The sequence below is a fragment of the Oncorhynchus masou genome, chromosome 5 (genome assembly GCF_036934945.1).
Source record: "Oncorhynchus masou masou isolate Uvic2021 chromosome 5, UVic_Omas_1.1, whole genome shotgun sequence".
NCBI classification, from domain to species: domain Eukaryota; kingdom Metazoa; phylum Chordata; class Actinopteri; order Salmoniformes; family Salmonidae; genus Oncorhynchus; species Oncorhynchus masou.
The window spans coordinates 65399957-65412734 of NC_088216.1; the positions used below are offsets into that span (position 1 = coordinate 65399957).

At 42.5% G+C, this 12778-nt stretch overlaps 1 protein-coding gene across 3 annotated transcripts in view; it reads right to left on the reverse strand.

Annotated features, from left to right (window-relative positions):
* Positions 1-12778, reverse strand: part of LOC135540108 (rap1 GTPase-activating protein 1-like) — a 64240-nt gene that overhangs the window by 8882 nt on the left and 42580 nt on the right. For 2 of the 3 annotated variants that reach the window (XM_064966487.1, XM_064966486.1), the window contains exons 7-15: positions 11702-11780; positions 11493-11546; positions 11168-11251; positions 10767-10867; positions 10294-10423; positions 3842-3997; positions 3120-3191; positions 2931-3017; positions 2456-2596 (exon numbers count right to left, since the gene is read on the reverse strand). In XM_064966487.1, the coding sequence (XP_064822559.1) occupies positions 2456-2596; positions 2931-3017; positions 3120-3191; positions 3842-3997; positions 10294-10423; positions 10767-10867; positions 11168-11251; positions 11493-11546; positions 11702-11780 (904 nt within the window). Of the gene's footprint in view, positions 1-1346; positions 1467-2455; positions 2597-2930; positions 3018-3119; positions 3192-3841; positions 3998-10293; positions 10424-10766; positions 10868-11167; positions 11252-11492; positions 11547-11701; positions 11781-12778 lie in introns of all 3 variants that reach the window. The other variant, XM_064966488.1, reaches the window with a different exon arrangement.

Below are 12778 nucleotides of genomic sequence, written 5' to 3' on the forward strand. Positions count from 1 at the left end.
AACAGCAAGGTACAAATTAGAATCTGAGCTCACAGTACACCATAAGACACAGAAGACAGGAGACATATTTAGCACATATTGAAAGGCCATTCATATTGAAAGGACATTCACATTTAAAGACCATTCATATTGAAAGGCCATTCACGTTGAAAAGCCATTCACATTGAAAGCTGGACTAAAGTTATAGAGTGCGGAAGGAAATTGAATAAGATACAGCTTATGGGCAGAATAGCCCATGTAGCTTGGTCTCACTCTTCTTTCCTTGTAATGACAATGAACAAACACAAGGAGGAGTTTGTCAAATCACAAAGTGGACCTGTTTAAATAGGTAGATGAGAGGTAGAGAGATGGAAAGGAGGGACTGGCACAATCCAAAGGGCAGATTTACTTTTTGGAATGTAGGAAAAAGTAATTAGTTAACCAACAGTGAACCAACAGCTGTTTCTTTGCATTGCATGCCAGAGTACTTGCAACCTGTAAAGTGACACAAAGTGGAAAAAGATGCATGCATACACTTCTTATCTCGACAACTGCCTGCCATGTACAGCTCCATGCCAGACTGGCTTACTGCAGCGCCCATTTAACACACATGACAGCACGGTAACAAGGGAGGGCAAGGTAACACTCATGACACCAAGGTAACAAGGGAGGGACTCTGGGTAGTCTGACAGCTAAACTCATCTCTTCGCAAATGGCTCTCAGGTTGCCAGAGAAAGCAAATCAAGCCTCACAATCTTATGAGACGCAAAAGTCCACAAAGTCTATGAAGTGGCACAAAGAGTTAAAGGTTCTTTGAGATCATTCACATAAAATCAACTTTCCAAAAAGCACACCACCACCTTCTTATAGCCTCAACAGATCTGTGAGCAGATTATACCATCATACCAAGTCCAGTTACATCTATCTCTGATCATCTAACAACTGGATTTAACTATATGAAATGAATATGATTTAGGGTTGAGCAAGACTTTGTATGACATGGAAGACACATTTCAGATGAATGTATTCAGTTGTACAACTGACTAGGTATCCCCCTTTCCCATTCTCATGACATGAAAATAAACACTACTGTAAAATAAACAGTGGTTCATTTGAAAATGCCATGGAAAAAGTTATGGAAAAAGGCAAACTATGGCGGTGACTGATACCATATATGAAACACTGTGTTTAATCAAGGGATTTGAGCACAGGTAGGTGCAGGTAGCCAATGACTATCCCACAGTGGAGAGAGGATAGTGTATGTAGTAGTTGGTATTGGGTGTTGTTAGAGGAGGGTCCGTGTCTACTACAGGGGAGTCAGTAGACAGGCCCACGTGGCCTCTGGTAATACCAAAAGGGTTACTTACTATCCCTGGGGTTTTGGGGGTCTCGGTAAAGCTGCTACTGAGACTAGTGGAGACAGTGTGTGGCTTCTTGTTACTGAGGCCCATGGCATCCATAGACTGGCTTCTGCTACGGATCACCCGCTACAGAGTACAGAGAGAGATGAGGAGACACGATCGGTGAGTGTGTATGGACCCTAAACCTCGCCTCAACCACACTAACCCTGAATTCTAATGATAACCTGTGATTGAGATTGTGCAGGACCGTATGTGAACACTTGAGAGCAGTGTAGATCAGTGAGAGGGAAAGAGTCTAAAAGAGAGAACATGTCTTTTAGTGGAAGAGAGGAGACAGTTCCAGTGCTGCACACTGACAGGTAGGTTTGAATGAAGTCTGAGGATGAGTATTCAGAGGAGAGTGCATAATAATCCTGTAATGTCTTTCAAGTGTTCAGTAGACTCATCCATGAATGATGTGCAGGGCTGGAGAGAGACTGACAGAGAGTAAGAGAGATGCAGAGAAAGAAAGAGAGTGGAAAAGACAGAGGGAGAGAGAGAGCGAGACAGAGAATAAGAGAGAGGGACAGACAGAAAGAAAGTGGGAGGGACAGAGAGAGACAGAGAAAAGAGAGCAAGAAAAGAGAAAAAGAGATAGAGATATAGACAAGACAGAGCCAGAGAGGAGGAGAGCAGAGTGGCAAATGGGGAGCCATGTGGGCAGCCTCATCCGCTCTCTAATGAGAGGCCATTACAGTGTTCGTCAGAGACGCACAATCACAGCTCCTCCACTGCCATGGCTCACTGCCCTGCCCAAGCTTCACCACCCTAATGGTCATTGATGGAGGACTTAGAGTCAGAGTGCTGGATGCACATTGACAGAGACGCTCCCAACTCTCTGATCCTCCTCTGGTCACGTGACACAGTGGGATACGATATGGCAATACCCAATCTTCAACAGCATCAGCGCACTTCCAGAGAGCAAAACCACTTCCTTTTCTGTGCCTTATTTTTCATGCATGAATACCCAGAATCCCTTCCAGGAAATAAAGAAAGCATTTATTTTTCAATATTCAATCTCTCTCATGCAGGTCAAGTGCCCGATTAAGCTTGCACCTCGCATAGTAGGGGGTTACCTTAAAGGACTCAAAGAAGCCCCCTCCTCCCCCAGCCCCATTCTCCAGTTTGTCCTCATCCCCTCCCAGGCCCATCATGGACTGGCTGTTGATGTGTAGCTCCTCATACAGGGTCTCCAACAGGGCCGACCGCGTGCGCTCCTGACAACAACACACACACTCATCAGTCAGAGGATAGTGTCCTCAATAAAAATCAATGACATGTAAACACTCGTGCAGACAATTCTGCAGGCATTCAGTGTACAATACAGTTCAACACATGAACGCACACACAGAGACACAAACATGTGCCTTCACAGAGATACAAACAAAGGAACATGAGCTGATAGTCTGCAAACGGCCATGATCCAGTCATTCACCCTCACATACAACATCCACACAAACACAGACAGACGGTATGGTAAATGGTGCAGCGAAAGCAGCGTGACTCCGCCCCCACACCACATAGCATGCAGTGGCACGCTCCTGCTCTCACCTCCAGTTTTGCAAACTTCTCAGCCTTGTAACAGGCATATTCCGCATTGATCAGCTTAGTGAACAGGAACTCATGGAACTCATGCCCCTAGAGAAGAAAGGGAGGGAGGAGGAAAGTCTGAATGAATAAATGTTGTCCCTCTCATGGGCTCACCTAGTTTATCCATTATTTAGATTCATGACTTCTCACCTTCTTAAAGATGGCCGGGTCCGGTAGAGTGGGTCCAAAGAAAGGCACATCATCTCTCGCTGTCACAGACACCTGGAGGGGAAGAAGAGAGGTAGAATGTACCCAAATGACAGTCCATATGACCATATGACACCACTAAATCTGTCACACCCTGACCTAAGAGAGCTTTTTATGTCTCTATTTTGGTCTGGTCAGGGTGTGATTTTGGGTAGGCATTCTATGTTCTTTTTTCTATGTTTTGTATTTCTTTGTTATGGCCGGGTATGGTTCTCAATCAGGGACAGCTGACTATCGTTGTCTCTGACTGGGAACCATACTTCGGTAGCTTTTTCCCACCTATGTTTTGTGGGTAGTTGTTTTCTGTTTAGTGTTCTGCACCTGACAGGACTGTTTCGATTTCGTTTTCCACAGTGTTATTTTTGCTTCAGTGTTCAGTTCAATAAAATCATGAATACTTACCACGCAGCGCTGTGGTCCGATTTTTCCTCATCAGACGACGATGACCGTTACAAAATCACATAACACTGACTAGCCTCTATAAACATTTATGAGGCAGGTAATAGGCAGGAACAAGCAGGACAGTTAGTTGCCAGTCAGTTACTGATTGATCTCTAATAAGGAATATGCAGGCTGCCTTGGGCGGAGTCTCTATCTATTGAAATAGGAGGATTGAACAGGTTTATAGACTGTGAGGAGTCCAACTATCCCTCGGCTAACAGTACCTTGTATGTGACATTGTCTGAGCAGGCATTCTCCACCTGCACCACCACATAGGCATGCAGGAAGTTGGAGGCTATCATGTCTGGCACAAAGGGTGTGTTTTCCTCCTGAAACAAGATGGCCACGATGTCGTTGCCTATGTGCCTCTTCCTCTGCAACTGCAAACACAACATTGTCACCATTATGGATATAAACTTTACCACTACATTTAAGTCAGCCAAGAACACTTATGTAGATTAATTAAATAGGTAAATACTTCACTAAATGCATAGTCTACTACAGAAACAATTTGTGATTACTAATTGTAAGTATGAAACATCTCTCTACAAGCACGTTTCATAAAACAGTGGAGGTCATGTGATGCATATTGAAAGGCATAGGGCGGCCTATAACCCATTCAGTGATTGGAGACTGAAAAAGACAGGACCCTTTTCCCTGTACTGTGATTATAGGCCTCTGCAGCTTAGCTTCCTGCTCCCTAACATGTGTTGACTCACTGATCAGTCACCAGTTTCCATGTTATTCTGCACACCATTGTCAACATGGGGGAATTATTCTACACAGCAGGACCACATGACACCTGTTGATGAATGACATTTACTGCAGGGTAAAGTACTGTCAAAAAATAGCACAGAGCATATTGATTGTATGAATAAAACATTAAGGCAAATATTTATTTTCAGGGCTTTATGGATATTTACTCTCTTGTTAGCTGCTGAATTGCTTTATTGTTGTGTATTTTGCCACTGTATTTTACACATGAAAACAATCCACCATTTTTTTCAAGCACTGAAGAAATAAGGAAGAGTTGTTATTGTCATAGAGGCTTTATCTATTTAATAATCTCCTAAAAAAACTAAAGTGAGAGACTCAGGACTGATCACCTGACAAGGTCAAAGGCAGATGTAAGGCTCAAACAAGCCATTTTTTACAGTAGTATCATTATGTTGAGCAGGGTTCTTGTGTTGCATGGATGGTCAGTGGGCAGTCTGAGGCCTGTTGTTGATGTTTGCGCACACACACACACACACACACACACACACACACACACACACACACACACACACACACACACACACACACACACACACACACACACACACACACACACACACACACACACACACACACACACACACACACACACACACGTTAGTAGGGGCCAGATGGTACCAGAACATCCACTATGCATGAGAGCAGATGGACAACGAGTGAGTAAAAGCTGCCATGTATAACCATGGTGAAACACAGACATTCTATAATGAACTCAACACAGGCTCAACACAAGGTCAGCCTCAGCTTTAGACTGCTAGTTGTTTTCCTTCATCTTCCTCTCAACACATTGTGTCTGTTCATCTTTGCCTTTATGTCGTTGGTGTCACAGTGAATCTCTGATCGTCTTAGCCTACAAGGGTATCTTCTGTGTCTTTACGTGTGTCTGTCTCTCCACGTAGCTGAGATCTTCTGCTCATTCATCTCTTGAGAATAAGAGTCTCATTGGGATGGTTCCCCCATTGGGGCAGGTGAGGTAGCTGAGGTCATTCAAAGCAGCAGGAGAAAGCATCAAGCCAACAAACTGTGTCCTCAAATGAGAAACTACATTATGCCCCATGTTTATCTTCATGGAAGTGGCAACTCGTCATGAGAAATATCCCCTTCAGGACAAAGCAGACAGGTTCACTGAGCACACCAACAGGAGAAAATAATAACAGGTCTGTTCATGGTGGCTAACACTTGTGGATTTTTTACAAACCGGTACTGATTACCAGTGATGTTTAAAAAATATATATACAGTGCCTTGCGAAAGTATTCGGCCCCCTTGAACTTTGCAACCTTTTGCCACATTTCAGGCTTCAAACATAAAGATATAAAACTGTATTTTTTTTGTGAAGAATCAACAACAAGTGGGACACAATCATGATGTGGAACGACATTTATTGGATATTTTGCCTTAATCACAGTTTATAGTGTACCCAGAGAGTTCTCCAAGTGAAATGTTTGCGGTATCTGCAGTGGTCTTTGAGGGGTAGAGGTCTTGATAAAACTTTGTGAAACATGCATTCATTTCTTTTGGGTCCGTAGTAACAGCTCCTGTACTAGATTTAATTATATGAATAGTTCTATTGGCCTGTATAACTCTCAGCTGCATAGTTTATCCGGTTAGTCACCCAACTCAAAGTGTTTTTGTTTAATCTTTAATAGCATTGTGTTTACTTGGTTAGAGAGAATAGTATTGTATTCATATTTGAGTTGTATTATGTCATTCAACTTGGAAGATAAGGGCGCTTCCATATAGTCTCTCTCAAGCACCGGGAGCTAGTCCTCGATTTCTAATAATCTTCTCTGCCTACATTTGTTCATGGTAGCCTCATATGGTATTATATGCCCACGAATAACAGCCTTAAATGCCTCCCACAAAGTGGAGTCGGATACATCAGCAGTATAATTCTGGGACATATTGTCCGTAATTAAATTGGCTGTTTGTTGGTGAAATAGTTCATCATTGAGTAATGTTGGATTAAAGCACCAACTGAATTGAGGCTTTGTTCTGACGAAATGCATTTGTAATACTGTGATCGGAAATGATTATATTATGCTACTTGGTAGAGGTGACGTTAGATGTCAATTTAGAGTCTGTTAAAAACAAGTCAATTATTTTGTATGATTTATTTAACTAGGCAAGTCAGTTAAGAATAAATTCTTATTTTCAATGACGGACTAGGAACAGTGGGTTAACTGCCTGTTCAGGGGCAGAACAACACTGCCTTGTCAGCTTGTGGGTTTGAACTTGCAACCTTCCGGTTACTAGTCCAACGCTCTAACCACTAGGCTACGCTGTCGTCCCGGCATGTGAGAAGAAAGAATCATCCTTATCCGTAGGGTGCTGTAATCTCCAAATATCGACGAGGTTCATTGTTCCAATTAAATTATTCAAGACAGTAGTGGAATTCAGTGAATTGGTAGGGCGAGCAGGAAGCCTATCCATATAAGGGTCCAAAATGCAGTTAAAATTAATTAAATGTGTGGTTGATAAATCTGATAAGAGATTGAAGACATTCCGAAAGAACCCTGGTTTCGGTGCATAAAGATTAAAAAATGTTACATGTTTTGATAGAATGTGTCCACAATACGAGGGGTCGCTTATAGTTGAAATGTGTTTGAATGGGATAGTTTTTCGAAATATTATGGCTACACCTCTAGCCTTGGATGAAAAAGTTGATTGATAAATACCAAACTACATTTTAATCTCCATTGCTCTGTATGTTTTATGTGAGTTTATTGCAGAAACATAATATCTCCAGATAAAGATTTCAAATGGGAAAAAACCTTTCCTCTTTTCAAATTTGTTCTCAAACCTCGTACATTCCACGAAAGAAGGGTAATGTCGCCACATCATAGAGAAGAAGTAGAGTTATCCGTAGCCATAAGAAATATTTATTTGGTCCTCAAATACATTAGAATTGTAGCAGTAGGGTTGGCGCAACACATAAAGAGCAAAGGACAAATGAAAAACACAAAAAAACATTCTCCACCTCCCTCCCCCGCCCACTAACCCAAACAAAGTGGAATATAAATTCCCCCATAAACACTGTGGAACTGTTGGACACTACAGGGAGACATACAGTTGAAGTCGGAAGTTTACATACACTTAGGTTGGAGTCATTAAAACTAGTTTTTCAACCACTCCACAAATTTGTTGTTAACAAACTATAGTTTTGGCAAGTCGTTTAGGACATCTACTTTGTGCATGACACAAGTAATTTTTCCAACAATTGTTTCCAGACAGATTATTGCACTTGTAATTAACTGTGTCACAATTCCAGTGGGTCAGAAGTTTACATACACTAAGTTGACTGCCTTTAAACAGCTTGAAAAATTCCAGAAAATTATGTCATGGCTTTAGAAGCTTCTGAAAGGCTAATTGACATCATTTGAGTCAATTGGAGGTCTGCCTGTGGATGTTTTTCAAGGCCTACCTCCAAATTCAGTGCCTCTTTGCTTGACTTCATGGGAAAATCAAAAGAAATCAGGCAAGACCTCAGGGAAAGAATTGTAGACTTCAACAAGTCTGGTTCATCCTTTCCAAATGCCTGAAGGTACCACATTCATCTGTACAAACAATAGTACGCAAGTATAAACACCATGGGACAAAGCTGCCGACATACCACTCAGGAAGGAGACGTGTTCAAGTACTTTGGTGTGAAAAGTGTAAATCAATCCCAGAACAACAGTAAAGGACCTTGTGAAGATGCCGAAGGAAACAGTTACAAAAGTATCTATATCCACAGCAAAACGAGTTCTATATCAACATATCCTGAAATGCTGCTGAGAAAGAAAGAAGCCACTGCTTCAAAACCGCCATAAAAAAGCCAGGATATGGTTTGCAACTGCACATGGGGACAAAGATCGTACTTTCTGGAGAAATGTCTTCTAGTCTGATGAAACAAAAATAGAACTGTTTGGCCATAATGACCATTGTTATGTTTGGAGGAAAAAGGGGGTGGCTTGCAAGCTGAAGAACACCATCCCAAAAGTGAAGCACAGAGGTGGCAGCATCATGTCGTGGGGGTGCTTTGCTGCAGGAGGGGCTGGTACACTTCACAAAATAGATGGCATCATGAGACAGGAAAATTATGTGGATATATTGAAGCAATATCTCTAGACATCAGTCAGGAAGTTAAATCTTGGTCGCAAATGGGTCTTCGAAATGGAGAATGACCCCAAGCATACTTCCAAAGTTGTGGCAAAAGAGCTTAAGGACAACAAAGTCAAGGTATTGGAGTGGCAATCACAAAGCCCTGACATCAATCCCATAGAAAATTTGTGGGCAGAACTGAAAAAGTGTGTGCGAGTAAGGAGGCCTACAAACCTGACTCAGTTCCACCAGCTGTCAGGTGGAATGGGCCAAAATTCACCCAACTTATTGTGGGAAGCATGTGGAAGGCTACCAGAAACGTTTGACCCAAATTAAACAAGTTGAAGGCAATGCTACCAAATGCTAATTAAGTGTATGTAAACTTCTGACCCACTGGGAATGTGATGAAATAAATAAACAATTCTCTCTACTATTATTCTGACATTTCACATTCTTAAAATAAAGTGGTGATCCTAACTGAACTAAGACAGGGAAATTTTATTTGGATTAAATGTAAGGAATTGTGAAAAACTGAGCTTAAATGTATTTGGCTAAGGTGTATGTAAACTTCCGACTTCAACTGCAGGCTTGCTAACCAATTTATAATGAAACTAAATTAGCCTTCCTTCAGGTGGTCCGACTGGGACCCCTTACCCTGAGGTCTATAACAATTGCTCTAATAAAATAACTGAATTGAGCAAAACAATATTGTCAATATGTCCCTAATGGAACAGGGAAATCGGTCAGGTGCAGTTTTACCCGCCTGTATAGGGACTATCACATCGCTGTCATATCTGAAAACAGTGGGGTAATCCGCCCTACCGATCACGGTGAACAACCACTCAGGACGGCCCTATGGGGTCCTAGACGTTGGTGGCTATAGTAGTAATCCTGTCAACGAAAGACTCGGCATCCTGTGGTTTTTCGAACACCTTCTCTACCGTACCATGGGTAAGAATCAGCCGAGCAGAGGAGGCCGTGTCTGATTCCCGCATCTCTGAGTTTCTCCCTAGCTCCATGAAAGGCCTGGCGCTGGTTACCTCAGCAGTGTAGTCTGGGTATATGCTAATCCGAACTCCGTTGAAGGACAGGGGGAATTGCTGGCGGGACAGGCACAGAATATTTTCCTTCTCGGGGTCGTTGTGTATTTTGGCAATCATGACACGGGGCCGTGTAGCGGAGAACAAACCGATGCGGTATAAATTCTGCCACGAACTGTGTTGGTCTGCCTTTCTCAATTTTTTCTTCCAAGCCTGTGATTTTGATATTCAAATGTCTTGAACGTCCTTCAAGGTCAATTAGCTTGAGTTTCATAGTTTTGTTTGCTGTTCGTAGCTCTTCATACTGTCCCTCGAGGGTGGCAATGCGTTTCTTGTGGTCACCTGCGTTTCCTTCCAGATCAATAATGCGGGTTGTATGTTCAGCCAGGGAGGCTTGCACCGATTGTAATGATGAGTTGAGATGATTAAATTGAGTGTTCATGTCCTCTTCCATTTTTTTGATAGCTGCTAATATAATAGTCAGTGAGGGCTCTGAGTCAGGGTTAGCCATGCATTAGTTTCCCTTTGGCCGCGTTTCTCATGGAGTTGCTCATTGTAGCAGTTTGGTCGGGCAAAAGTAATAGCATTGTGTATAATTTAAATGTAAGCAGAAGTGAGGATAAGGTAGTCAGAGAAGCGTCTACTCCATGTGGTGCTCACTAGTGCCCCCTGTTCCCCAGTGATGTTTCTTGATTGAAATTAAGTAGATATACTATACATCCAATCTAGCTACTGACAGTCATAATGACAGACAGTACAGGGCCTGACAGTTAGTTACCTGCTGAGAGTCTCCCTCTGTATATGGCAGCTTGGTGGACACATGGAACATGATCTCCTTGTTGTGAAAGTTAGTGTAGACAGACTCTGTTCCTGTCTGGCCGTGGGTGACGTCCAGTCCTCCTCTGAACCTGCAGAATCAGAGCGTGAACCAGACCGTTACATCACCAACAGCAGTAGCAGGTCGTCTCAGACTCAGTGCAACCAGCCAGTGCATCCACACCACTCTGTCTCATCCATCATAGAGTGAATGCCAAGGGCAGTTATCCCCTTCCACTCAATCATGATGTCCGTATCACTCAGAATATTATATTGCTCTAAATCGAGAGAATCAGAGCAGATCTACCATAATAAACAAGGCTTTAGACTTCTGAAGTGTCATCATTCAGGGAGTCATGTCAAAGTCAATTGTAATCGAGAGACATGACCAGTCTTTCATCTGCCATGTCAATACCATTCTAAGGCCACGCTTACCCTTTAAAGTCATGGAGCTCAATCTTGTCCCCCAGAAACTCCAAGAACTCTACAAAAGCAGGACTCTCGTCGCTGTTCCCAAATAGCTCCTCCTCGGTGGTCTGCAGGGAGAAACACAAGGCTGTGAAGAAGTATTACATCTGAGCTCAACAGGAAATCAGCCAGGCCTCCTTTGGAGGAAGGACAGCAAATCCTCTTAGTTAGAGAAGGAGAGAGAAGCTCACACACCTAAACACTGAGAATGACTAAACTGGCTAAACTCTGAGAATGGCTAAGCTGGAGTCTTATGATGACCAGGAAGTGGCACAGTCATAATAATACTCCAAATATGGGAATAACCAACTGTTATAAATGTATATGACTTTATATGATTTTACAACCACAGGCTATATACCACTCACCTGGCCAAACTTCTGATAAATGACTCCAAACTTGAAATTGTTGCTGATGACATGCTCATCAAAGGTGACAATGAGCCTTGAAGCCTGAGAAAAATGAGAATTGTACATTCAGCAGAGTCAAGGTGAAGGGGACTTGCAATGTAAAGCGGTGAGGGGGAACATAAACACACTGTAGTTGAGAAATAAAACATTCAAACAGCAATAAATGCTCCTTGTTGGACCATACTATTATTGTATTGTAAAATAGTTATAGTTAGCTACTCCATTGTAAATGTACAGAGCTGACCAGGTAACTAAATAATTTCAAGATTAATACAGAGCCTACCTTTGGGTAGAGGACTGGGAAAAATCTGTCCACATTTACCTCTTCAAACACCAGCTGCAAAATAAAAAAAGTACTTTAAACTTTTCCTCCTGCCATTGCAACTTTATACAATAACTTAATTTCAACTTCACATCCAGTAAATCCCTTTCCAACCATTCTCCACCGGGCTAGAGCATTAACACCTCCTTCTGGACTGTCCGTCATCCTACCTTGGCCATCTGGACCACGTTGGGGAAGTCAGTCAGGCAGGATATAGGAATCACATCATGGTGAGTTTTTAATTTGGTCCTAAAAGACAAATTGATGGAACAGTCACATATATATTCACCATTCTTTCTTTAGAGATAGGATTCTCATGTCAACACTTTGGTTCCATTTTTTTAAATAAATCCTTCCTGTTTTGTTGACATCCCTGTTGATGCAAATGTGACGCAAAACCAATGTGGATAATCTTTCTAAGGATGCTGTGGAGACACAATAGTGATTTGCATAGCCAGCCTTGCCACAGTCAACTATGAGCAACACAACCTGTTCACACCTGCTGTCTTTTCAGTGACAGCACAGCAGGCACATGAACCGACATACCTAGGAACTCTCTGGCATATGCCCCCTTCAAACTGAGCACACTAACTAACAAAACAACCATTACAGCTGGAGTGCACTCTCTAGGGTTGTAAAATTAATTCACAGCTTTTATGGAATATTACTACTCTATCATTAGTGTTATAACATGGTGGAATTGATAATTTCACAGTGAGCGAGCATGTTGGGTAGAGGTGGGTGTGTTTGTGTTAGCACAGTGCACAGGCGGGCCTGGCCATTGTTTAAGGCTAGAGTGCTGCCTGCCATGCTGAGCTAAATGAACCTCTCCCTGAACACATACTGTAGTAGGGGATGGAAATGTGGACACGACTGCTTAACAAACACTATTAGAGGCTGAAGCAGACATATGTCCTCTGCTCTGGGTCAGGTGTTATTGAAAAGCGCCTGCAGTCCTTTAATGGCTGTATTGTCCTGGAACAGTGTGAAGAGAGCCTGAGAGGAGGCCACAATGAAAGGAGAGAGAAAGAGAGAGAGAGGGGGGAGCACGTGGGGAGAGAGATAGAGATAGCGGTGAAGACAGAAGAGAATGGGGGAGAAGGGCAGTGGGCAATCGAGAAATGAAATAAGAGAAGAGACAAATAGTGTGTAGCACAGAAGGCTGGTGATGGAGGACTTCTCATAATTTTCCCTGGAATTGTGTGTGCATGGAATGTTTTTCTTTTTTCTTTTTCTTTTACTAGGCA